The 27264-nt window shown below is 42.9% G+C and overlaps 2 protein-coding genes across 10 annotated transcripts in view; one reads left to right on the plus strand and one right to left on the minus strand.

Moving 5' to 3' along the window:
- LOC308397686 (uncharacterized protein) overlaps positions 1–27264 on the plus strand; it is a 94336-nt gene that overhangs the window by 38881 nt on the left and 28191 nt on the right. The gene's annotated exons all lie outside the window — the stretch shown is intronic.
- LOC308398402 (uncharacterized protein) overlaps positions 1–27264 on the minus strand; it is a 36756-nt gene that overhangs the window by 7218 nt on the left and 2274 nt on the right. For 2 of the 9 annotated variants that reach the window (XM_080885011.1, XM_080885007.1), the window contains exons 2-3: positions 4667–4772; positions 2016–4142 (exon numbers count right to left, since the gene is read on the minus strand). In XM_080885011.1, coding sequence (XP_080741137.1) covers positions 2016–2051 — 36 coding nt within the window. In that variant the 5' untranslated portion in view covers positions 2052–4142; positions 4667–4772. Of the gene's footprint in view, positions 1–2015; positions 4143–4666; positions 4773–5053; positions 5120–5210; positions 5259–26535; positions 26616–27264 lie in introns of those variants that run through there. The other 7 variants (XR_013971950.1, XM_080885012.1, XM_080885010.1 and 4 more) reach the window with 6 other exon arrangements.

Here is a 27264-nt window from a genome sequence, read left to right on the forward strand (position 1 = left end):
AAGGTCGGTAGTTCGATCCCAGGCTGCCTCCTGGCTGCATGCCAAATATCCTTGGGCAAGATAATAACCCCATGTTTGCCTACTGGTGGTGGTCAGAGGGCCCGGTGGCGCCTGTGTCCGGCAGCCTCGCCTCTGTCAGTACGCCCCAGGGCAGCTGTGGCTACAATGTAGCTTGCCATCGCCAGTGTGTGAATGTGTGAATGACTGAATGTAGTGTGAAGCGCTTTGGGGTCCTTAGGGACTAGAAAAGCGCTATACAAATACAGGCCATTTACCATTTCATAGCCATAGCTATGCCTTGTCGGCAGAGTTATGTGACATTAGTGATGTTTGTACTTTCAGCGTTAACTTGGTTTTAAAGCCTTTAAAATATACGCCGTTCAATAGTCGACCTTCATCTGACAGAGAATGTGATGATTTTGTGGATAATTAAAGTCAGTCATATATCCACAAACACAACAAGCTGAAAGTCAGTGATGCTGCTCGGTTTGCAGTCCTGAACATCACGGCACAAGCAGGATTCACTGCACTGTTAATGTTAGCTGTGTTATATTGCTGCCTCTGTTCGGTGGTGTCGAGCCAAACGCACTTTAACGTGTGTTTGAATGAGCTGACGGTTCACTCGTTAAGCTGAAAGAAAGATGCTTTAATCACAGCAGTCACACATGTGTCCACTGCACCATCTGGAACTCTTCTTGTTTACACTCGTAATAACACAAACACTAAATCCTGCTTCTCTGGTGCTGTTGTGTAGCAGTGTGTACACCTGAGACTGTCACCTGTCTGTCTGTCCTGCACTCTCTCTCTGTTTCTTTCTCTCTGATTGTGGAATAAAAGTATGAACATGTGTTTATAAGTTACACTTGTGTTTGAATCCTGCAGCTTATCACACATTTGATTTCCATGTGTGATAAGCTGCAAGTGTCCAGAGTGAGGACAGACTGAGGGAGCCACTGCTGCACATCATCTGTGAGGCTTTGCAGCCCTGATGATCCACCAGGACAAACTCAGCAGTGTGTGAGGAAGAGGAGGAGGAAGAGCCAGCAGCAGCTGACAGATGGAGAGAATAGACAGACTGTTCCCTGTTTGTGAAGGACTGCTAGGAAAGTTTAACATAACTGTCTGTGCTGAATCAGTCTTATTAGGTAATGTTCAAATAATGTGATCATCCCAGTGTTTTCAGTGTGGGAGAAAGTACTCAGGGCCTTCAAGTTACACACTATGAAAGGCAGCAACCAGTTTAATGTTCAGAAACCTAAAGTCTGTATCAGCAGCAGGATGGAGCTAAAAATAAATGTTGGTTTCAGTTCTATGAAGCTTTGAGTATTTTGGATCAGTAGCTGCTGTGTTTGTTGCATCATATTGCTGTAACTGTTTATATGCTTTATATATTCTGAGCTAAGTTGATCTATAGTGTTACATCATATTCTATAAGGATGTTATGTGTTTGTAGACTTTCTGCCCAGTTTGACCCATTTAGCAGAAGTCAGCCTGTTTAAGGCTCTGATATCTATTCTGTGTGACTTAAAGCAGTTATGACATGGTCTGATTTTCTCACCCAATAAAGGAATATTTCATATATCAGTCTACTCTTCATTCTATCAGACACAGTTATCACAGCTCCTACATTTGCTTTTTACACATACCGTATTTTCACGACCATAAGGCGCACTGTGCTAAAAGGCGCAGTCTCAGTTATGTGTGCCCTTACTGTATTTAACACACACATAAGGCGCACTGGACCATAGGGTGCATACAAGTACCGTATGCGTATTTAAAAATAAAGCGGGAGCAAACCTGAATTCGGTACCTTACTCACATTTCTATTGCCGGTAATTGTCATCATCAACAACACACAAGCATACAAGTGTGCATATTTAAAAATAAAGCAGGAGCAAAACTGAGTTTGGTACTCACATTTTTATTACCAATAATCGTCATCATCAACAACACACAAGCATACAAGTGTGCGTATTTAAAAATAAAGCAGGAGCAAAACAAAGTTTGGTACTCACATTTTTATCATCAATCAAACCCATCGAAGTCCTCATCCTCTGTGTCTGAATTGAACAGCTGCGCTAAATCTCCATCAAACATGCCAGGTTCACTTTCTTCACTGTCAGAGTCACTTTCCGTGCCGTGCGGCTCCTCGGAAACGATGCCGGCTTTTGCGAAAGCTCGAACAACAGTGCCAGCAGACATGTTAGCCCAAGCATCTACAATCCATTGGCAAATTGTGGCGTAACTCGCCCGGCACTGCCTTCCACTCTTAGTGAAACTGTGGTCTCCACCGGTCATCCATCGCTCCCACGCCGCTCGCAGCCTTACTTTGAACGGGCGGTTCACACCGATGTCCAGCGGTTGGAGTTCCTTTGTCAGGCCTCCCGGAATGACAGCAAGCTCGCAGTTCATTTGATTCACAAGTTTTTTCACATCGGCTGTGAGATGGGCACGCATAGAGTCACAGATTAAGAGCGATGGTGATGCGTGGAAAAAAACCACCTGGTCTCCTTACATACACCTCCCTCAGCCAGTCTTTCATCATTTCCTCATCCATCCAGCCCTTTTCATTTGCCTTAATGATGATTTCTGCTGGAAACTTCTCTTTAGGCAAAGTCTTTCGCTTAAAAATCACCATAGGCGGCAGTTTCTGTCCATTAGCATGGCAGCCAAGCACAACAGTGAAAGAAGACTTTTCATACCCCGTTGTGCGTATCGCTACCGTGCTGGTCCCCTTCTTCTCCACAGTGTGACTCACCGGGATGTCAAAAGTGAGCGGGACCTCGTCCATGTTTGTGATGTGGCTGGGCTGGATGTGTTTGTCGCCGATGTGTTTGCTGCAGTAGGAGCGGAAGATGGCCAGCTTTTCCTTATAATCCGCTGGAAGTTGCTGAGCTACCGTAGTCCTGGTCCGGATGGAAAAATGGCACCGTTTCATAAAACGAAAGCACCAAGACGGACCTCCTTGGAAATGTTCAATGTTCATCTCTTCAGCTAGTGAAACTGCTTTTAGCTGAATGGTGACCGTCGAAACTGCTTCTCCCGCTCGCTCTTTGCTCGATGATCCACCGCTCGAGTCTCGGGCCACCTCGCCTTATGTCCGCGGAAACTCAGCTGCGTTTTCTTGACCTGTCGGAGCTTGTTTTCCAGCTTCCTCCATTTGCGAACCATCGATTCGTTAATCTTAAATTCTCTCGCCGCTGCTCGATTTCCATGTTCCTCCGCGTAGCTGATGGCCATCAGTTTAAACTGTGCTTCGTAAGCGTGTCTCTTTGCCATTTTCAGGGTTGTTAAAACAACGATGTCCTGCATAATGCACATACCTGTTCTTTTATACAGGTATGTGCGATTGTCCCGGTATATACGATCAACGCCCACACTTCACCCTTTAACGTTCTTATGGTGTTCTCTACTACGTCCTCCTTACAACACATAGGGCGCACCGCGCTATAGGGCGCGCCGCACTTTTTGAAGAAAATCTAAGACTTTTAAGTGCGCCTTATGGTTGTGAAAATACGGTATATGTAAGCATTGAGCCAAATTTAGTACCAACATACTGAAGGAACAATATTTGTCTCTTATATATGATACATCTGTATACACACTGTCACAGATACTTGTCTGTGAGTGAAGTGATTAATATGATAACTATAATATTGGCCATATTATATTTACATTACCACAGTGAGATGACTTTAGTCTCATGAACAACATCAGCTAATTGTCATTTACAGCTAATCTTAAATGACTGTTCAGCACAGAAATGAAGCCCAACAATCATGTTTCACAGTCCTGTGGTCTCAGCCTCAGATACTCATCAAATCACACAGAGCTCATGTAGAAACAAATGAACTAAATATGTTCTCCTTCATTTCTGTCAAACAAAGCTGTATGAAACGTTTCCAGCTGTTAGTATCATGGTTGCTAGGCAACCTGGGCAGCGCGACGGAGGCTAGACGTCCCATTTCACGAGCCTACGAGCCTCGCACTTCGGCCTTAGCGGTCTTTGAGTACGCGGCCCTTGAGGACTTTAAAGCTGCAGAACCTGAATTGGGATACAGCCATGATGATCTCCAGCCTCGTGCTCGCCAACATTCTCACCTGAGTTAAGAAGACGATCACTGAAATGGTCTCAGCAGGTCCTTTGATGACAGCAATGAAATGCAGTGGTAAGGCTTTTTGGGGATTAAGTTCGTTTTCATGGCAAAGAAGGACGATGCAGTTCATCTGATCACTCCTCATAACATTCTGGAGTGCAGGCAAAATGCTATTATAAAAACTTAAGCAGCAACTTCTCCAGGTTCCAATATTTATGCAATTCTCAAACCTTTTGGCCACGACTGTATAACCTCTTCTGAAGTTTAGTGGATATTATACATGGTTATGCTCAGGATGTGTCGGCCAGTTTCCACTGGAAACGCCTTTTGGTTAAACTGTCAGCGAGGAATTTGCATTTGCACTGTTACATTTTTATATAACTTTAATGCACATAAACAACAGCTGCTTGTTTCAGTGAAAATACATTGATGGGTTTTTAATAAAGTTGTGCAGCTGTAAAGTATTTTGTCTGGTGTCAATTCTATCGTCAGCTACATCGTTATGGCAAATGTTCAAATGTATATGGTGATAAATATCTTTGGTCATATGGTCCTGCTCTGTCGGTCACCTTCTGTGTTGAGCTCATTGTTTCCTCTGTAGTGGCTGAGCTGAGTCCAAGTAGCTGAAAATGTTCCTCTGCTGCTCCGTCAGACTCTCCTCCTCCTGCTGATCAGCTGGGACACAAAACAGATCTTTGTTAGGCTCCACACTGCACTGAAGAGTCAAAGTGTCTCATATGTTCATCTGACAAGTAAAAGAACACATTTTTGTTTCCCGAGGTGGGCAACTTGTTGGAAACAAACACAAAAGCTTTGAGCACTGATACCTGCCATTGCTGGCATTGAAAGATGCAACGCCAGCAATGTGGATTGTCAAGACTCAAACCAGTCATCAAGCAAAGACAACAGGGATCATTTGTTTCTGTTTATTTAGCATTCACAGCATTTGTAGTTGCCTTCTGTGCAGGGGAAGTCCACGCACACTGTGTGGTACCGCCATCCGCAGAAGGTGCATTCAACCTCTGTAAGAGAAACGAGATTGTCTGAGACTGAAATGATATTAACTAAAGAAGTGGTGATTTGTAAACCTTCACATTTTGATCCGGGACGTACTCTGCATGAAAACAAGCGCTCACTCTTCCTGCTCAACAAATGACACGGGCGGAGCCTTATACCACGTGATACAGAAGCTGTGCCGTGTGATGCTAAAATTAGCAGGGAAACAACAACGGAGAGCACGTCAGGGATGACGAGAAAGTGACAGGAGAAAATCCGTCCCGGTCAACCACCCAAACATCAATAACGGGAACCTTATACAGCGCTTCCCTATACACGTCGAACTCCCGCAGGCACAAAGACATTACGGAGGCTATCACTTATCACCTGACCAAAGATATGGCTCCATCAACACTGTGCAAAACGAGGGATTTAGGAAAACGATCAAAACCCTAGACAAACGCTACACAGTGCCGTCCCGCAACTATTTTTCTATTGTTGCACTACCTGCTCTGTACACGCAGCGTCGCGCAACGGTGGAGACGGAATTTCAAGCAGGACAACATTTTGCTGCAACAACAAAACGTGAGACATTTGTTGTTTTATGTTTATTTATTGTTATGAGAGAATCATGATCTCAATTCTAAGCCAAAAAATGGTGATTCTCATTTTATGCAAAATCGTGCAGCCCTAAAATTAACACAAAACTATTGTTTCACCAGAGAAACACACATGAAGAGAGAGAGAGAGACAATAACAGCTACCAAACAGTCGTCATAATTCGTCACACAATGAGAAAAGGACAAATCAACAAGTAACAATGACTAATTAATAATAAAATCTGTAACATAATGTATTGTTTGGAGTTTAGTCTGATTGGTTCAGGATGAGCTGCCATTATCCAATCACACATCTGCTTACCTGCATCTTTTCTCTTTTTTCTAACCTGAGCACCTGATGGCTTTGAACTTTTGTTGTCCATCTTCCATTGGTTTGAATTTTGCGCTCCAGTACAAACACAAATCCCCCAACCCGAGGATCAGCACAATTAACCTAACAGACCTACACCTTAGTTCACAGATTCACTTTGTCTAAGGTTGATTTCTGGGATTTCACACAACCCAGGATTCAGATCGTGAATCCATGATGGGCTTGGATTTACATCATTATAAATGAAATGCGCTCTACTTGGAAGCAGCCGGCCCCGCCCCTTTTGACGGGTTGTGTGAGACTTTAAATCATCAAACTGTAAATTATAAATTTAAATTGTTATTGATCCTTTACCCCGAGTCCTAAAGTGTAGATTTATTTTCTTACTCTTCTTATATTTATTGTTTGTTTACTTGCACCGCTGTAACTGCAGCCTCGTCGTCTCGTCTCTCTATATGCTGGACTGTCTGTAGCGGAGATGACAATAAAGTTTACTTTGACTTCAGCAGCGCGCAGGCGCACCGAGGGCTCTCGCGCTCACTTTATAGAATTTAGAAAAAACATGGGTGCAGATTATAAGTCTGTATCATAATATCTGTTTGTTGTGTTGTTTTTATTTTGTTTTGCGAGTTGGTTATTAGATGCCGCTCCAGCCAGCCAGAGACTCCCCGCCGCCCCGCCCTCTCCTCCCTGTGCCGCCAGCAGCAGGCGCACCTCGCAAACGGAGGGCGCCCTTACTCCCAGCAAATGGCTGATAGAAAACCGATCAGTGCCTACGAATTTCCCAATATGCGCTGGCATGACGTCGGGGAAGCATGGGTACGACCGATTATTTTATTTTTTTCTTGCCAATGCCAGTGATGCCCCCCCCACCACGATGCATTCTATTGGTTTGCACACTTACACACACCCAGCTGTGGTTTCCTGTTTTGCTGGACTCTGGAGAGCCCCGCCTTTAACGCTCTTCTCTCACAGAGAGCAACAGAAAACTTGGAAAAACTCCAGATTGACTGAACTCAGTTCAAAGTTACCTTGACACCTTTAGATGTGAGACGTAGTGATGGTCCGCTTGAAGCTGACGCTCCGGTGCGTGTGTCAGAAAGATCAACGCGCTGCTTCAGAAGCACCGTGTCGAGGCTTGATTCGGCTACGGGCTGTGCGTTAAACGTGAGTCTGGGAGCGCGCTAGCCGCGTGACAGAGACGCAGGCTTCTCCGCCGTTTGGGGCGTAGAGAGTTCTCCGCCATTTGGGGCGTGGAGAGAACCTAGGTTCGGAGTCCGGAATCTCCGCCATTTGGGGCGTTGGAGAGTGTCCGAAGGTTGAATTCTCCGCCATATGGGGCGTTTGAGAGTTTTCAACAGAGAGCGCTAGCTGTGCGTGCAGACGCAAGCGATAGGCCTATGTTGTGTGTGTGTGCGGGCCAGACGTGGTCTGCGTGAGTGTGGCTGATTGTTGTCTTGTAATGGAGAATAAAATGTGTAAGTCTGCCTTAGAAGGAGATATAAAATTTATGCAGAAAGTTTTACCAGGCAGCACGCAGTATGTAGGTTGTTGGTGTGAGAAATATGGATTTGAAGGGACATTAGTGGAAGTTAAGTGTAAAATGCTGGTAGAAAGAATAGCTGTAAGTGTAGCAGGTAAAACAGGTAAAGCGAAGCAGAGGAAGGAATTGCAGTTAGCAGTTGCTAAGTTGTGGCTGGAGCAGACTCAGAAGAGGAGAGAAGCACAGAATGTTAAAAGAGCAATATTGCAAGAAGTTCTTGTGAAACCTGAGGATGAAACTACAGCTCAATCCACTGCAACTACTCTAGAACAACACCGTAGAAAAGCATTAGGAAGAGCAAGAATGTTAGCAGAAAGAAGAGCCAGAGAAGAGCGTGAGAGAGCAGAGGCAGAGGTGGAGGAGAGATTAAAGGCATATTAGGAGCAGCATTGAGTCCATTACAGACTAGGCAAGAGAGGAGACAGAAAGGAAAGAAAGTGAACACAAACGTTACAACTACATATCCATCCCTGACACAACACAACACAAAAAAAAAAAAAAAACATATGGTGTTTCTGTAACAGAGTGTGAAGATGAAGAAAGTTTTTCTCCTGATCAATTCGGCGAGTGTGAGAGTGTCTGACGTCATGGTGTGTGTGAAAGGTATCCAGCTGGGGCAGACGTGATTCTGCAGGTCACCTGCCCAGTGGACAAAAAGAAATAAAATAGTTGTGTGGATGAATGATAGCATGAAGAGTGTTTGGTGTTTCTCAGTCTGAAACAGCTGTAATGCTATTTTCTGTTTTGGAGAAAAGTACAGTTAAAGAAAAAAACAGAGAGATGTGTGTTGTTTTAAGCAGTGATGAGAATAATGGAAGTGTGATGAGAGAGGAACACAAAAACATACAGAAAATGCATTAACTATACTAACCCCACATGCATATACACATACAATGATACTAATGAGACCAGACAGCATCTTAAGCATGAGATTCTGTTTGTCATCTTGTCCAAGTCACTAGTAAGATGAAAGTGATACATAGACTAGTGGACTGAATATTATAGGAGGACAGATGGTTGCATCATAGAGGAGAAAACAGAATGCTGATGAGAGGTCTTAAATGAGTGAGCTGAGTGAGCTGATTGTGAGTTTCTGGTGTGTGAAGAAGTTTTACCATGGCACACATTTAGTTACATGAGAACTAAAACTTATTATGTGCTAAGACAACAGGGTTATGCTGTATGTTGTGTGTATGGCTGATTGGATGAATGTTTGAGATTAAACTGGCTGTTGATTTGTCTTTTGTTACTAAGTTGAACCTGCCAATTGGGTTGTTACGATTTATCCCCCTGGCATGAAGAACACGTGTCATGACTTAAACAAGGCCTATCTTTCTTTTATTTTGTTACTTTCATGGTGCACTGAAAGTTTTGTTTGATGATCTCTGTTTGAGCAGATCTGCACGATTAGAACCGAAGCGTCGGCGAGAAAACTGTTGCAAAGTGAGCTTCTCCAAAATTAAAATGGGCTCAGGAGAAAGCCACTTATTTGGGACAATCAGGAAACAAGTTCCTGTCCAAAAGGATTCAACGAGGAAATCCAGTCTAAATTATTTTTCTTTTTGAAATGACGTTGTTTTGCTGAGCGTGGAAACGAATGCGACGATAATTTCCACAATCAGCAAAAGAAGGAATCACTGAGTGAATGAGTAAGAATTTTAAAATAAATGGGGAACTGACTGACTGACTTAACACCATTGTGTGAAGTCAACCCCCACCTGACAAAGGTGTGGATGTATCTCTGTGTGTGTCTCTGTTGCAGGAGAAGGAGACCACAGGAGGAAACTTGGGTCACATGACTATGTGAACTCTGAAAATTTAACCTTTTTAGTTTAAATTCTCTGTCTGTGAATTTACCATGTGTGTGTGTTATTCACTAACTTGTGTTGCTCACAGACATTACTGTGAGAAAGTGTATACACCTGCGCAGCGCTAACATTTACATTTCTTTTTGCAGCAGATGGTTGATCATGTGATTTGTAAAGGATTCAGCACAGACAGACAAGTGACGATTGAACAGATGTGCAGTGGTTACAGAATAGTTACATGGAGCTCATTATCTGACCACACTGTTGGGCTCATGGTGAGTGACAAACTTAAGGGAAGTCACTGATTACAATGTGGAATAACATTGAGATGTTAAATAATTTGGAACAAATTATGGGAAAAAGTAGGAGTTTAATGAGTTTAGAATAAACCTGCAATGATATTTGTCTCTGTGATGCTAAATACTTTATTACTCTTATGATCTACAGTTGGTTGCAAATGTGAAGTTGTTTTAATTTTAAGACTTTGTCTTCTGTGATACAGGAGCTGGGAGTTAAACAAGCTGAACATTTAAGTGCTGACTAATGTTTTTACACAGGGTTACAGCTTGGAGTGAAGCTGCTCCAAGGGACAAACCCTGGAGATTGTTTTAGGGAGACTGTGCAACATTCTTGTACATGTCTCATTGGGGAGTTGACACATGGCGAAAGCCGTGTGGCGAGAGGAGTGTCATTTTTTCAATTTGTAGATGTCGTGAGGTGCCATGACGAGAAGGAGTGACTGAGAGGATCGCCCATAAGATGGAAGCTGAGGGAGCGTGCCAAGCTCCAAAAAGTGATAGCGCAGAGGAGGTCCAGCGATGGACTTGTGGTTCTGTGAACAGCACAAATGCCAGGTGACTGTAAAATAACTAACAGCACTTTTTCCACAAGTGAAGCCAGTAACTTACTATCCTAAAAGATTAGCTCTAGTTGCTCGTGCTTTACCTCCATGCGTGAGATCAGTATGTGCAGCAGCTTAAGCTGTACAATGTTTCAATAGTTTATTTCACCTTTTGCAATTGTTAGTTCCAGAAGAGGTAGATGTTTACAATCGCAGACTAAACTTACATTTCTATCATCTACAAGACACTTGTCTTTAATGTTACTGTTACTCTCACAACCACACATATTACCATAAAGTGGTGCACAATTCTGAATCTGTCCAACCCTTTTTGCCAATGGAGGAGGGCACTTCTCTTGAGAGTAGAGAGCGCGAGGAGAAGAAGTGTAAGCTGAGGGATGACTTAATAGATGTGCCACTTGTTGAGGGAAAGGTTTGGTTTGTTGATGATTTGAGTTTTACAACAGCAGAGGGACAGACTAGAACAGGTTTTACTGTAGCAGACAGTGAGAGAGAGTTATCTATGTAGGACAACTAGCATGTTTCATATTTGCTTGAGCAGCAGAGATGCTAGCTTTAATGGAAGCGTGTAAAGCTGTAGAGAGACAATAATACACTGATAGGCAGTATACATTTGCTACTGTACATTTCTTTGTAGTGCAGTGAGTGAGACGAGGTGAGATAACTTCTACAGGGAAACCTGCAGAACACACCAAACTCTTGCAAATTCTGCTGGATGCAGTGTTATGGTAAATGGTAAATGGCCTGTATTTATATAGCGCTTTACTAGTCCCTAAGGACCCCAAAGCGCTTTACATATCCAGTCATCCACCCATTCACGCACACATTCATACACTGGTGATGGCAGCTACATTGCAGCCACAGCCACCCTGGGGCGCACTGACAGAGGCGAGGCTGCCGGACACTGGCGCCACCGGGCCCTCTGACCACCACCAGTAGGCAACGGGTGAAGTGTCTTGCCCAAGGACACAACGACCGAGACTGTCCAAGCCGGGGCTCGAACCGGCAACCTTCCGATTACAAGGCGACCTCCCAACTCTTGAGCCACGACCGCCCCAGTGGAATTGCAGTTTGTAAATGTGCAGCACACATGTGAGGGAAAGATTCAGTTGCATTAGGGAAAGTTCTTGCAGATAAGATCACAAGAGAAGCAGCTGTAGTTAAACATGGTGTTAACCTTTTATCAGTACAACATCAGCAGACATGCAGGCCCACTCACCTACAGCAGGAAAACAGTTGTGACTTACAGAGGGAGCAAGCTTGCAGGATGATTTTTTATCTGTGTGATAAACCAGTACTGCCTAATAATTTGTATAAGACTGCTGCTATTTTGAGCCATTGGCTATACCATGTCTCAACAGGAGGGAGATGAGCAGTCGTTATACTCACTCTAGAATTAGTTTATACTCTAGGATTATTAAATACTTTTTAAAAAGAAAAAACTTTTTGCAGGCAGTAAAGTTAAGATTTAGGAAGACAGGCAGGACATGGTTAGACTGTATAGAATAAGTACATGAGGATTACTCCAACAGAGAATGGTCTGACTCTTTGAGATTATATATGTTAGAGCATTTAGAGTTCCAGTCTTCTGTAGTGATGATAGAAAAGCAGAAGAGAGAGCATATCAGCAGATTAGATGCTTGAAAATGTTTAAAAGTAAAGTAGTTATGAGAACAAATGATCTGCCAGATGATTCTGTTTCTCTGCAGGAGCAGAGCCTGAAGTCTGGAGATTGGATGATGATAAGGCCATGGAGAGGAAGTGCTGGTCCAGTCCACGATGGGAAGGTCCATATCGGATGCTGCTGACGACGACCACAGCAGTGAAGATTGCTGGAAGGAACACTTGGATATATCAAGCGCACTGCAAGAAGGTGACACACATCCAGGCCAGCTCGGAGTAAGTGGCAGGAAGACCGGGAACAAAGGGGGGGGGGAAAGCCTCCAGGGCCCCTCGTCTCAATCCGGTGAAGAAACTAACTGAGCCACAGGTACTCATCAGAATGGCTGGGAATGTGCTGTGCATCTTCTTGTGCCTGTGGACCCTGAGTGGGATGACAGGGAGCGCACTGGAACAGAGCAAACCACACCCAGTACCCGCATGGGTTTTCAACAACTACTGGTGGCAGTTTAAGAACACAACCGCTCACATAAACAACGAGACCAATGGTTATGCTTGTGATGCCACTGGCTACACATTCTTCTGGACTGTGGCCATATAGCATCACTGAGAGCGAGACAGTTTGTTTGGTTGCTTTGGCAACACATCCAGGAACACTGCCAACTTTTCAACTGCTCTGAACCTGAATGGAAGGTTGATTCACCAGTAGCTGGGAAGGTGAACTGCTCTGGTAGGACAGACCTGCTCGTCTGACTCATAGAATATGACTTGTTGCAGGACATTATACAGTTAAACGAACTGGAAACAGGCCAATTGCCTATGTGTATGAAGGACAATGGATTAGCCCAAGTTGGAGATTAACCATGGAACATGGCAACATCACCTATTCTTTTGTCTTCTGCAAGAAGGATGTAAACAGAGAAGCCTTTTGTCTACATTTACATCATGAACACTTGAGGTTTTGAGCCAAGAAGATCAAAACAGCTTGATCCAATTTCCTTTACAAAGCTTTTTCTGTGGTGACAACAGGACAGGAGAAGAGTTGTAAATGCAGATAATTCACCAGTTGACTCTAACCCCCACAGGATGCCTACAGTGAGAAGATTTGGGGGGTCGATAGGAGTCATAAAGACGGGTGTTGACCAGGCTGCAGCTTTGAAGTTAGCTGAGAGCCACATGGACAAACAATAAAGTCGACTGATGCGTTTAAATACCTATGTCTGTATACAGTTGGATTGTAGTGACATATGATTTTTGAGAATGATGATTCTTCTTGTTTGACCTTTGACATTCAGTTGTGTACTTTTGCACGACAGGAGTAGATCCGCCACAAGGCTGGATAGCTTGGTTACCGTCTGGTCCTTGGTGGCATCTTCTTTTGAAGATATTAATTCCTGTTTTTGAACTGTTGATACTGATTTGCTTATGTATAGGATGTAGTTTACTGTGCATGAATGAAATCTACACTGACACTGTCTGAACAAAGGGTGCATAAGTTGAAATTTAAGTATACAATGACAAAAAGGAGGGAAATGTTAAGTCTAATTGTTGAATGTTGCCATTGTGTTTCTTAAATTTGTATAGTCTTAGTTTAAGCAGTAGGATCAAAGCCATTCCTTTGATCCTGACCACCTCTCCAGCCACTCTGTGCTGGGGGAGGTTTTATTGTAGATACATCCTATCTGAAAGATCTGTTTCTTCTGATGTAAGCTTCCTGGGTTTATGACCCTTTGATCAGCAGACACACACACACACACACACACACACACACACACACACACACACACACACACACACACTCAGTGTATGTCATTTACATACAGTGCCTTGTCTTTGTAACCAAAGGGGGGTTGCAAGGGGAGGTGTTTTGTAAACTATTGTTTGAAGTTTGTCAATAAAAGGCAGCGAGAGGAGGCCACCATTGTGGTCATTTCGACGTGCTGGTCACAGATGGAAGGGCCTCCCTTGCGCAAGAAATCGATCGAACACTGTTGCCTTGTTTTTCTTTCATGGGAATAAGTCCTGGATACAGCGGGGTCTGAGTTTAGACCCAACAGCCGGGTCCTGCAAAGACCGAGAAGGCCAGAAGTGCGAGGCTGTGAAATGGGACGGTCCAGCCTTCAGATCTGTGTCACCGCTGTGTGGGTGGAGTTGAATAAACTCGCCGTCTGCTCCTTGCTATCTAAAATATTACAGGACACTGGAGTAAACTCTCGACCGTCTCACACTTCTGTTTCATCAGTTTTCTGTTTGACGTTTATTCAGCTGTGTGAAAATCCCGCAGGAACCCACCGATGGATTAATAAAGTTGTATTTAATCTAATAATCTAATAACTTTGATCTCAGCCAAACCGATTTACTCCGGAACAAATGAAACACAGAAAAAAGGCAAACAATTACATTTTTAAGTTATCCGAGTGACTTATGGTAAATGGCCTGTACAGCGCTTTACTTGGTCCTAAGGACCCCAAAGCGCTTCACACATCCAGTCATCCACACACACACATCCACACACTGGTGATGGCAGCTACAGTGTAGCCACAGCCGCCCTGGGGCGCACTGACAGAGGCTGCCGGACACTGGCGCCACCGGGCCCTCTGTCTTATATATCATGTTTAACCTGAGTAGCCAAAGAGCGGGGTCTGAAAACGATGAAGCCGGGAGTCCACTGCTCTCGCCGGCTGGAGTGACCATTGAACCCCCCGGCTTGCTATCGAGCGGGTGGGTAACAGACGTCTCCGAAAACGTCGGCGCGCTTTTGCAAATATGCGATGTCTTGATGAACCCAGCAGATATTTGAAGTTTACACAGCTACTTTCTCCCCTTAATATATGTTAAAAATTTATTTTGTGGCCCAGAAAGATTAATAAGACTAATTTTAAAACTTAGTAGCGGCCGCCATTGTTGGCAGCTGAAATTTGGCTGGGCCGCACTATGAATTCTGGGATATGGTGGGCCACGAAGGACACACCCGACCCATCCTTCAAACTCGGGGGAATGAAGGACGCATTTGAAGGAGTCGAGGAATCGGGACAGCCTTCGTCGCCTGGCTGTGACGTCATCGGCCTTCAGATGCGGCCTCCGGAGGATGCAGCCGACGTTTTGGGACACAGCTTGTGTGTCTTTGTTGGTCATGTGACCTCCCAGGGACTACACATGGAAACGAGCAGTTTAGCTCAAATCTGGCAGGTTTCCATCGTCTGTTTTTGTCCTGATGTCCATGAACATGAACACTGTCCCTGTCAAACACGTCCAGATAATCTGATCCAGTGTTGTTCTTCTTCTGTGGTGTTTGTGATGGAGCAGCAGCTGCTGATCCTGATGTCCTCCACCAAGGGGGCAGAAAATTCAGCTGACTGTCATCATTTATTAAAAAGATGTAACAATGTGACATAATGCAATATAATAGTGTCAGTTACACATTGTGGGTTGCACTGTGGCCAGAATGGACATTACCTCCTGCCTAATGGAAGCTGTCAGCCATCCTGCAACCATGAATTAGATAAGCAGAAGTGAAGGGATTGTTAACAACAATTTAATAATAAAATGTAATGTGATAGTTGCACTTTATTGGCTACCCACAATCGTATGAATAATAACCATGAATGCACTGCATGCTCATAGCAAGTTCTTTAGGTTTAAAGTGAGATCCTGCTTTAAAGGGCGCTTCATCTGCTGGGAATGACATGTTTCTTCTAGTATGTAAGGCTCAGCCCATCTTACTGGGACTTACTTTTGTAGGTCCACATGCTCTAAACCTGGTGCTCCATGATTGGTGCAGAAGCTTTAAGCTACTGTTAGATTATAATATTATTTTATGCCATGTTATACCCCTAATTAAAGATTGTGAATTATTATGTAGTTTTAGTTTGCATTATTCTCCTGAGTTAGAAGAAGCTGATAATGGTTGCATTAGTTAAACTGATTTGCATTGACTGAATGTACAAAGTCCCAATGTGTAGAGCACACATTAATAAATTAGTCATGTTCTCCGTGAAACTAAATAAGCTTAATCCTTAAAGACCCCTCGAATTATTTACTAGATGTTTATTTTTGAAAATTAATCAAAACCTGAGTTAAAAAAAAGAAAAAAAAGAAAAACAATTGGCAAGGCCACACCCCCACACATGTGATATAAATTTAAAGGTACTGTTGTCCTCTCTAAGAAACATCAGGACTTAGAGGAGTGGCAAGTAGAGTATGAGAGCTACAAGCAAAAACTAAATGTGTACTACAGTGTGCAAAAATGAAATACTGGGTCATCAGGGGGTTATGAGGGACATCTATAAAACTAAAAATCCCACAAACCTCGAAGTGCACTTGAAAAGCTCACACAAGAAGGTTAACCTAGCTTACCTTGAAGAGCTCATCAGCGGGAGCACACTCCCCCTCCTTGAAGAGCTCCCCCACTCAACCCGCATCCCCCGAAAACAGCTAACCCCAGATAAGGCAGCGTGATGTATCCCGAGATAACAGGACTGGGACATCTAAATAAATGTGTGAAACAATCGCCTTCAAAAAGGTTATCAATTCACTTCAACCAAAATTAGGAACACTCGGTGCGGCAAGAGTTAATAGTGATTAGTCTCAACACCCAAGGATAACCAGAAGAGCATGATTGATATGATGGAACTGAGATTTGGTTACACTTAATTTTTGCAAAACACAACTAAAACTAAACTGAAACTAAGGATTTTCAGAAAATAAAAACTAGACTAAACTAGCAAAGAATTGGTAAAAACTAATTACAACTGGAAAAAATTGAAAATCTGGAGTCGAAACTAAATAAAAATAAAAACTAATGAAAATGGCGAAGCGTTTAAAACCCTGGTGCAGAGATTGGCAAATCTGACCAGGAACGTTATAAAATGGATTGTCAGAACAGTCAGCGTTAAAGCCACTTTCAGTCCATACTAGGATGGCATTGGACATCTTCGGGGCGGAAAAGGGTTGGTGTGACCAAGGGGTGGTTTGGCTTGTTGTATGTATATTTGAGATCATATGGCTCTGGATGGACCAGTTACCAGGGCATGGAAGGAGGACAGACTCATTAAAGGAGGAGAAGGAATTTCCTGGGATTGGAGATCCTCTGAGTGAGTGGTTGATTAAAAGCATGCATAAAATAGAAGTTATCTGTTGTTATTGATTGGTAATAGATTGATAATTGGCCACATTTACAGCTGTATTGACTTGTTGTGGACGTAGTCGACTTCAGGTTTAAACACTCTAATTAACAGGTTGAAAATAGTGACATTAAAGGAAGAGTATGCAGCGCCACCCTGTCAGACGCCAGTGATGGTGGAGCTCACTGATTAATCAGGTGAGCTGGATTCATGGCTGATTCAAAACTAAGATCCCCCTGCTGTGGTCAGTAAGGGGAGAACAGGGGGAAATAAAATTAAGAATAAAAGAGGCATTTATAAACGTTTATGTGTCGAGTGAAACGGGATTAAAGGGTGTTTTACTGTTATTTTAAAATCAGCATTATTATTGTATGAGAATCATGCAATAAGCATTGCATCGATGATCATTTATTGAAGCTTTTGACCTTATACTAACATCTGTGTTCCTGTGATTGTTATAACCTCTGATGAATCTTCTATTTACAGGTGTTAGGATAATGATATAATTTTTCATTGCAGGTGTAACCATGATCGTTTTTATACATATTGCAACTTGTTGCTCATTGTAGAGTTGTGCTCAAGTTAATAAGGGTTAAAAGCTACAGTCAGCGTGAATGTCTGACTGGTCTATTGAGGGAAAAGGCTTCGAGCATAGAAGGCCGCACGCGCTTACAAAACACTGATATCATGTTATTCTTTGTGATCTTTTCTTGAATTATGTCCTTTGTTTAGTTTAAATAGTGGCAGTTAATTAAACGACATTTATTAAAATATTAAATACCTGAGTCAGAACATTACACGCAGATCACCTTAAGAGTCTGGGAAACTTTGTAGCTGCCTAACTTTTTTTTGAATGTTCTAGCTCTGTTGATTTGACACATTGGAATGTGTCAAAAAAAGGGGGGGAAAGTTGAGCTTTAACATCAAGCAAGGATTATTTGAACATTTTATAACTTCATTTGTGTCTTTAATACCTTAGGTATGGTAAAGCTTAAGCTAATAGCGGCCCGAGAAGTTTCTGGTCCTTTGTAGAGAATCAGTGAGAAGCATAAATCATCACGTCCATGTTTAAGCATTAATCATTGAAATGAACTGAATAGCGTTTAGAAGATTTGTTAATTTCTTTGTCTTGTGTTAAAAAGAGGGGTTTCAATAATTCTCAGACACACCTTGCAAAAGTTGGCACTTGGTCTTTTGAAGGTCATAAGCTTCATTCGGCGTGATGGTCCAGACTGATATATTGCAGGTATTGACTTTGAGTGCAGAGGGCTAAATGCAAACACGCTTACACACACATATGATTAGAATAAGTCCCTGGGACATTCTGAATGTTTTAGACCAGGGGTGGCCAACCCGCGGCTCTCGAGCCGCATGCGGCTCTTTGCCTGGTTTCATGCGGCTCTTACGTTCATATCAAAGTTTATGTTTGTGTTTTGATTTTTTTTATGTTGTTGTTTTAAAATGTGCGCGTTCGCTTCGCTTGAGTTCAATACGGTATTTTCATCAAATGCGCATGTGTGTGAGATGAAAATACCGCAAAGTTTCCCAGTAGGAGCAAGTTCGCCCTTAAAATGGCAGGAAAAAAATGCACAGCAAAAAGAAAATATGAAGATGAACACAGGACGTTTTTAACAGAGTGGGAGAGTTTATATTTTTTTTGTTGAACGCAATGGTAAGCCATTCTGCCTTATATGTCAGACGTCATTAGCGCATTTCAAAGCTTCAAATCTTCAGCGCCACTTCAGCTCACTCCATGCTAACATCGACCAGAACCATCGACCCAAAAGGGACTGCACTTCGCAAGCACGAGTCGGCCACTTTGAAAAGTCAGGCAGAAAAGCAGATACAGTTTTTCCAAAAATTTACGAAGCGGTCAGAGACCATAACGCTCGCATCCTATCAGCTGGCTTGGAACATTGCACGGGCTAAAAAGCCATACAATGAAGGGGAGTTCGTTAAAAAATGCCTCAGTGATGTTGTTGAAATCTTGTCTCCTGAAAACGACAAATTAAAACGCATGGTATCAGACGTCCAACTGTCCCGCCACACTGTTGAACACAGAATATCGGACATTAACACGGCTATTGAATCACAGTTGCACTCTGACCTTCAAGCATGTGAGTATTTTAGTGTCGCATTGGATGAGAGTTGTGATATACAAGCCAAGCCTCAGTGGGCAATATTTGCACAGTCTGTGTCAAACGATTGTGTGATCAAAGAACTCCTGGATATTGTGCCATTAAAAGACAGAACCCGTGGCATAGATGTGAAAGAAACCATGATGGCTGCATTTGAAAAAGCAAATCTGCCCATAACGAAATTAACTGCAATAGCCACGGATGGAGCACCAGCCATGATGGGATCTGTGAACGGGCTTGTGGGGCTGTGCAAAGCTGACCAAACTATTCCTGACTTTTGGAATTTCCACTGCATCATCCACATGGAGCAACTCGTGTCTAAATCATTGAATTTAGATAACGTCATGAAGCCTGTGATGGAAATTGGCAACTATATCCGCACACATGCGCTTAACCACAGGCAATTCAAGAATCTCATCGCTGAGCTGGACCAAGGGCTTCCAGGTGACCTGCCGCTGCACTGCACTGTGAGGTGGCTGTCAAAAGGCCAGGTACTCTCTCGCTTCTTTGAGCTTTTGGATGCCGTGAAACTGTTTATGGAAAAGAAGGACAAGGACTATCCCGAGCTCTCGGACCTCAAGTGGATTATGGATCTGGCCTTTTTGGTCGACATGCTGTGTCACTTGGACAGACTGAACCTGACCCTGCAGGGTAAGTTAAAAATGCTCCCTGACCTAGTGCAAAGTGTGTTTGCGTTTGTCAACAAACTGAAGCTGTTCAAGACACATATTCAAAAGGGAGATTTAACGCATTTTCCCACTCTGCTAAAAGCCAGCGGGCAAGTCGCCAGTGCTGCCCTGAGTAAGCAAAGAGCCAGATATGCAACGCTGATTGAAAACTTGCACGAAAGCTTCGTGACCCGGTTCCATGATCTACAATTGAAAAGGCCACAGATTACGTTCCTCGTCGACCCATTTAATGCAGAGACCGGCTGTTTGAAAGTCCCGCTAGTCACAGATGAAGCTGCGGCTGAGTTGGAGATGATCGATCTTTGTGAAGAGGACCAATTGAAACCTGCTTTAAGGGAAGGGACCATTGAGTTCTGGAAAAGTGTGCCAATGGAAAAATACCCCAATGTCAAACGGGCTGCGCTTAAGATACTGTCAATGTTTGGGTCAACATACGTCTGCGAGTCTGTGTTTTCTACCCTAAAACATGTGAAATCAAAGCATCGATCTGTTCTGACTGACACACATGTGAAAGAATTGCTTCGAGTGACAACAACGGAATACAAGCCAGATTTAAAGAGGATTGTTCAAGGCAAGGAATGCCAGAAGTCCCACTAAACAACATGCATTATAAAAGTAAATGCTATTGTAGATTATTATATTTTTGTTTGTGGACTTGGTTGAACTGAGAGTTTGTGTGTGTGAGACAGTGCACACAATGTTCATTGTTGAAAATGACTGGCCTGTGGTTTTAGTACTGTAGGAGTCCATTTCTGTCATTATCATGTTGGTGTGTGACATTTACAATAAATCTGGCTGAGCAGAGATGTGTGTATTTTGTGTGTGTGTGTGTGCGCGCGCGTGTGTGTGTGTGTGTGTGTGTGTGTGTGTGTGTGTGTGTGTGTGTGTGTGTGTGTGTGTGTGTGTGTGTGTGTGTGTGTGTGTGTGTGTGTGTGTGTGTGTGTGTGTGTGTGTGTGTGTGAGTGTGAGAGAGAGAGAGAGAGAGAGGGAGGAAAGGATGGGTGATGTTCATGTGTGCCCATGCGTATGATGTGGCTCTTTGCGGTAACACAGTAAAAAAAAAGTGGCTCTTGGTCTCTGACTGGTTGGCCACCCCTGTTTTAGACCAATTCTGAAACACTAGAAGGTTAGTAGATAACAACATTAGATTATTAGGGGTAGGAAGAGAGGTGTTTTGGTTTTCTGTCTCTTACAGAGAAAGGAACAGACACCAGACGAGGTCACAGAGATGCGAGGATCCTCCGTAGCAGAGACAGACACAGTGACTGCCGAGACATCAACTGGGTCCAAGGGTCATGGCGTTTGGGCTCCAGCTAGTCACCACAAAAGGATGGATCCCATAAACACAGCAATAACCATGAAGGGGTTGGCGGAAATCCGGGAACACCAGACCAACGAAGTTCGAGAGGCTTTTGGGCAAAAAGGGGGACACCTTCCTGTTCCTTTTTCTGGAGGATACACAGATCGTTGTTTGAAATCGGGGCAGAATAATCCCCTGATCTGTGCCACGACTGAAGGGTTGTCTAACCCCTAAGGTTGAAGAATGAAGAGCAGAGGATCACCCAACTGGACGACACTGGTAGCTGCAGCAATAAAATAAAGGCTAAAAGCTCTTTGGACAGAGGTTCTAGTCTGAGTACGTCTGAAGGGTATAAGGTAGCACCAAAATAAAGCTGTGGGAGACCTGGGAAGTGTCATCTGTACCTGCTATTGTTGGAATAATAGTTTTTCTTGCATCTGAACTGCGCAAACACAGAGGTCATCCCACATATGGTTCGCCCCTCAGGGGGACAAAGGACCTCAGGAGTGAGAAGAGATGAACCCGGCCACACTGAATTGAAGGGTGTTGGTGAGGTCATTATTCTAATGAGCTCATCAGGGGGAATTGTTAGATTATAATATTATTTTATGCCATGTTATACCCCTAATTAAAGATTGTGAATTATTATGTAGTTTTAGTTTGCATCATTCTCCTGAGTTAGAAGAAGCTGATAACGGTTGCATTAGTTAAACTGATTTGCATTAAAGTAGACTGCTGATTTATTGTGAATGAATGATATTGTTTTATGATGCATTATACTGCTGAGTTATAAGAAATACTGTTTGCAGAAAGTCATCGCCTTATTTGTCTGATTAGAAGAGAACAGAACATACTGGAGTTTTCTGCCCCATCTCAGCAGGAGCAGATAAACGGGGAGCCAAGGTCGTAGCTTAGGCGCTGTGTGAGAGAAAGCATGTGAATGTTTAGGCTTTTTGTAATAAGGTGGAGGCACCAGAGGCTATAAGAGTTTGAGCAATGCTCCACCATTTTGAGATTTGAGGCTGTCTGCATCAGTGTCCATCTCCCACGTGTGTGATCATTAAAATCATCGTTTGACTCAACCCGACCGGACCAGTGTTGTTATTGTGGTTTTTCTCTTGTCTCCATCCCCAATAATTTTGAACCTTAACATCCTGCTTTATAGGGCGCTTCATCTGCTGGGAATGACATGTTTCTTCTAGTATGTAAGGCTCAGCCCATCTTACTGGGACTTACTTTTGTAGATCCACATGCTCTAAACCTGGTGCTCCATGATTGGTGCAGAAGCTTTAAGCTACTATTAACAAATAATGACCATGGACTTAGTTGTTACTACAATAACTTATCATTGAGCAACTTTTAATTTGACTTGTAAAACTATGCAAGTAGAATTGAATGGGGCACAGTGAGCTGAGCACAGGCCCACTCTGTGACACTCAGAGGTTTGTGGATATCATACTGAGAGTATTGGACACAGTGCAGCCAGCTTGCAGCCACTTTCCCACCACTTTAGCACAATGTTTACATGAGACTCAGCCACACTAATGTTCCTGGGCAGACATGTGGTGCAGCATGGCTGATGGCACTGTACCTGCAGCTGTCATGGACAAGAACCACTCAATACCTCACCCAAGCCAAGCCTGTGCTGATGTTGTGATCTGAGACCGAGACACTAACCCAGGATCATGATATGATGTTGTGAGAGTTTCACTAAGAATTAGCTCTGATTACAAGATTTCAATCTATCGTAACTCTAATTTGTATTTACTTCAGTTTGTTCATCTTGGAGCTGTGTGCAGCTGAGGACAGTCTTATTATTACCAGGTGAGGATATGTAACAGCCACAGTCTGTAGAGATGATGTCACCATGGAGTGGTGACATCATTGCTTTATAAAACTGTTTATAAAGCAAATAGTTTTTTGCTGTATGAATTTGCCTGATAAATTTTGTATCCCACCATAACTTTTGCTGTGAATAAGACATGGTGTCCAAAGTTACTGTACTTATTGGTTATACTGTGACTTATTTGGCAAATATACCCTTTGTGATAACAAAGCCAATATGGATTACAGATGGGGGGGGCACACATTTTGGCAGCCGATGCCACACAGCCTGATAAAATCTGTATCCCTCCATAACTTTTGCTGTGAATAAGACATCTTCTCTGAAGTTACAGTACTTATTGGTTAGATTGAGATTGATTTTGCAAATGAACTCATTCGTGATAGCTTCGCTACAAAGTGTAAACCGAGTGTAAATTCACTGGAGAGCGACGTGTTTCCATCTGGTTTTACAGTATTATAGTATCAAAGTCTTTTTCTAGACAAAGTATTCCCAGCAGGTTATTTAAGTGTACAGTATACGGTAAACTGTCTTCCACACGGCACATTACAATGTCACGAAACTAATATTAAATTCATCGAGTCTGCTGTTTTCCAGCTTTTACTCTTTATCGCGTCGACTGCAGATCAGTGACAAGTAGCGTACAGAACGGAGCTGGGCAAGCGGCTCCTCCTACTTTGCGCGCTCCCGTGAATGGGGAAACAATTTTTGACGGGGGTAACTACTTTGGCACAACAGCGTTCTGCCGTCAAGGGCGATCATTGGTTAAATGTGATCATGTGACTGATGCAAGCCAGATCCTTTTATTTAGCAAAACTGTGATTAATAGTTAAATATTATTGTTGAGGGGCACAGACAGGACTCCGCACGCACACACACATTAAAAAATAATAATAATATATATATATATATTTTTTAAAGTTGCCTCAACAAAAGGGCACCTTGGGCACCCATCAGGAAAGGGGCGGGTGCTCAAGCCCCTCTAGCCCCCCCCCCTCTGCACGTGCCTGCCTTTAAAGGTTCTTCAATGAACCACTGAAAGAAATGGTTCTTCAAAGAACCATTGTTTGAAAGGTTCTTTGTGGCACCAAAAAAGGTTCTTCTATGGCATCAGTCTAAAGAACCACTTTTGGTTCCAGTTGGCACCTTTATTTTTCTGAGTGTGGGGTGGCAAGTGCCACCCTAAAATGATCTCTTGCCACCCCAAGTGCCACCCCAGTTTTGCATATGACAGTGTTGTTTATTAAAATAAGATCGCATTAACAGTTTGAGCGTAGTTACAGTCAACAGTGAATATAAATGCTAAAACTGAGTATATTCCATAGTGTCCCCCCCTGCATCAGTAACAAATGGTTCAGCCCATAGCAGGACCGGCTTTTTTCTTGTTTTCAGCAGCAAGCGATGCTTATGATCGTGCCAGAGCACATTCTGAACAACACCATGGGAATTTCGGATTTTACACAGGTGGGTGGATGTTACACTGTGGAAATGGAGGAAAGTGAGTGTTATTAACCCTCTGTGGTCCACGGACACGCTGCACCTCCAAATCACATGACTGATGTAAGCTGCCATAGCAACAAGCTGCAGCAACGCTGAGTCTCTGTTTCAGCCACATTGAAAGTTCGGACTTCAAAGTTTTTAAATTTTAATTACAGGCCAGTAAATCCAGAGTTATGATCATATATATCAGCCACGCTTTGTTCTAAACACTGTCATCACGTTTGTGTGTGTTTTAAGCGTTTTCTAAGGACAGCGCGAAAACAGTAAAGAAAGGAAAAAATCCACGTTTCCTATCGGTGGAAAAAATGCACCATGTCGACCAAGAAAATTTCTCTAGATCCGCCCTTGGTCTTGCTGCCACAGATGGAGCTCCCACAGCCAGGGGAAGGAGTACTAGCGGTCCAGAAGCAGCGGCCAGCCAACCACTGCAGAGGCCGGCCACTTCAGAGAAAGCCAAAGACAGGACCCTGGACCCCAAGAACCACCCGACACCTGGGGGAACCCCGACCGCGCAACTAAGAGGAACAAGCCATCCCCGGAAAACAACCCTCATAGGAGCATGCCAGCAAGTCTCGCACCAGTTGTGACATCACATCCTGTGTCGTGTGACATAATCGTTGTGGTGCGTTGATCAGTATCGCTTAATTTTTGTAACTTGATCCATTGTGCCGTGGTCGTTGCAATCATGCTCATTTTTCCACCATTTTAATGATGATCCTGCACCGAAGCTCAGAGACACACGAATACACAGAGTGAGATGTTGAAGCAGTTTGAAAATGTGAATTTGTGGAGAGAAGTTTGCAAAAAACACCCTCAACAAAGTCGTGGCTTCCAGGTTTAGCTTCTCCTTATCAGCTTGTGTGACGTGAGCATAAATCTTTGCACAGATAATGTTCATATGTGGATTCCTGGTTTCTGCAGTTAATTGTGACCCAAAGCGTATTTTTAAAGTGGTTCCAGGCAATAAAGTCTAAAAATAAATACATCTACTTCCTTTTTCTGTGTTCCAGCCTCAGTGACTCTGACACAGTGCTGTAATATTTACACCTCTGATGAAAACAGAGTTTGTAGTTGCAGAGAAATACTTGACTCATTTTGGGCATTTACGAGCAGGAACCTCAGAAAGCCCCTCGCTGCTTCACTGGTTTAGAAGCAAAGCAAACATTAGTTCACAGTGATGTTAATTAAGGCCCAAAGTTTAGGAACGAACGTCAGCACTTCACTAATGAATGTAATGCTGATTCATGTGCTTGTTTTGTAATGTGCATGTTGTGCGTTGCTATTTCCCATATTCTTTGGCACTGATAGATGAAGAGTCTCAGGCAGGACCGAGGCTGCCAGCTGCTGACAGTGAGCAGGGAGAGAGCAGCAGAAGCTGGGCAAGAGCAGGGCACCTTCATCAGTCAGAAATCATTTGGGTGTCTGTGTGAAATGTCTGATTTTTAAAATCTTTTTGTAGACATATTTATTAAATGTTTAACAATTATATAGAAGAAAGACAATGTAAAGAACAAAACATGACAAAACAAAAATGAGTTGAAGTTATGAACTGTTTCTGAGAGACAAATAACACCAGGATCCTTTTTGTGTAGCTGACAACTGGTAACTGTGCAGGGGCGGGTCTAGCAAAGTGTTGCCAGGGGGGCAGGTAGGGCATTAACAGGGAGAGGGGGGCACAAAGACATACTTTTCTTTCTTATTCTCATTTAAAATGTCTCACTTTTAATAAATAATTATCTGAATCTTACAACAAACGTTTTCATCTGATGTAAAATGTATAGAAATCCATTATTGTACATAGTCATTTTTTTAGGGTCCCATCATAATTTCTTCAGAAGTAAGTACTGCATATGATGCCAGTGTTTCCCACATTTTCTAGATTCTGCACCAGTACTGTGTGTAAAATGCATCAAAAAGTCAGTTTGATTCTTTCTCACCTGTCTTTCTGTCTCCTTTCACTTTTTAAAGGTTGCCATGTTAGAAAACATATTTTGCCCTGCCGTGCTGTTTATTGATGTGGCAAATGAAAGGTTTATGAAAATATATCTAAATCTGTCATCAGTAATCAGCAATGATCATGTCTCACCTCTAGTCTCTGTCTTAATTTCAGGTTTCCACCGTGTGTTGTAGATGTTCAGGAGGTTAACTCGACCAACAGTCTACTTCCTGTTTAGAATACCAGGACAGGGAGGATGGTGCAGGTTTAAGTTTATTAGACTGATGCATGTATACCAACAAGACAGCGTCCATCACTGTGACAACAGCGTTTGTTTTCATTCAAAGGCTTCATGGTTTTTCCTATATGTAAAACTTTTACCACCGGCTCGTGTGACAAGACTCCCCCCTTATGCCTTCGGGTGCAGTCTTGACTCTACTTAAACATTCTGTGATAAAAGATACATCTCGAAAAATAAATATCAGTCTAGGGTTCATATTAGGGCTGGGCGATATGACCCAAAATTCATATCTCGATATTTTTTACCTGGATGGCGATATAAGATATATATCTCGATATTATTATTTTTTTAAGCCATAAGTTAAGAACAAAAAGAGAGTTCTTAGTCACACTGTGTCCCAGCTGTCACACGGGCACTTTTATTTACATACAGCGTAGATGTACATGAAGAAATTACTCAAAAATAAATTATCAGCATTTATTAAATAATCATGGTCCATAAATAAAAGAAAACAATGTTGTTTTTGTGCATAACAAAAAGCTCACAATTGTGCAGTCAAAATGTAAACTAATAGATGCTGAGCGTAATAACAAAGAGACAGATTTCACAGCTGCACCACGTCTCTGAACAGGTCTCTG

The sequence above is a fragment of the Rhamphochromis sp. 'chilingali' genome (genome assembly GCF_963969265.1).
Source record: "Rhamphochromis sp. 'chilingali' genome assembly, chromosome: 1".
NCBI lineage: Eukaryota > Metazoa > Chordata > Actinopteri > Cichliformes > Cichlidae > Rhamphochromis > Rhamphochromis sp. 'chilingali'.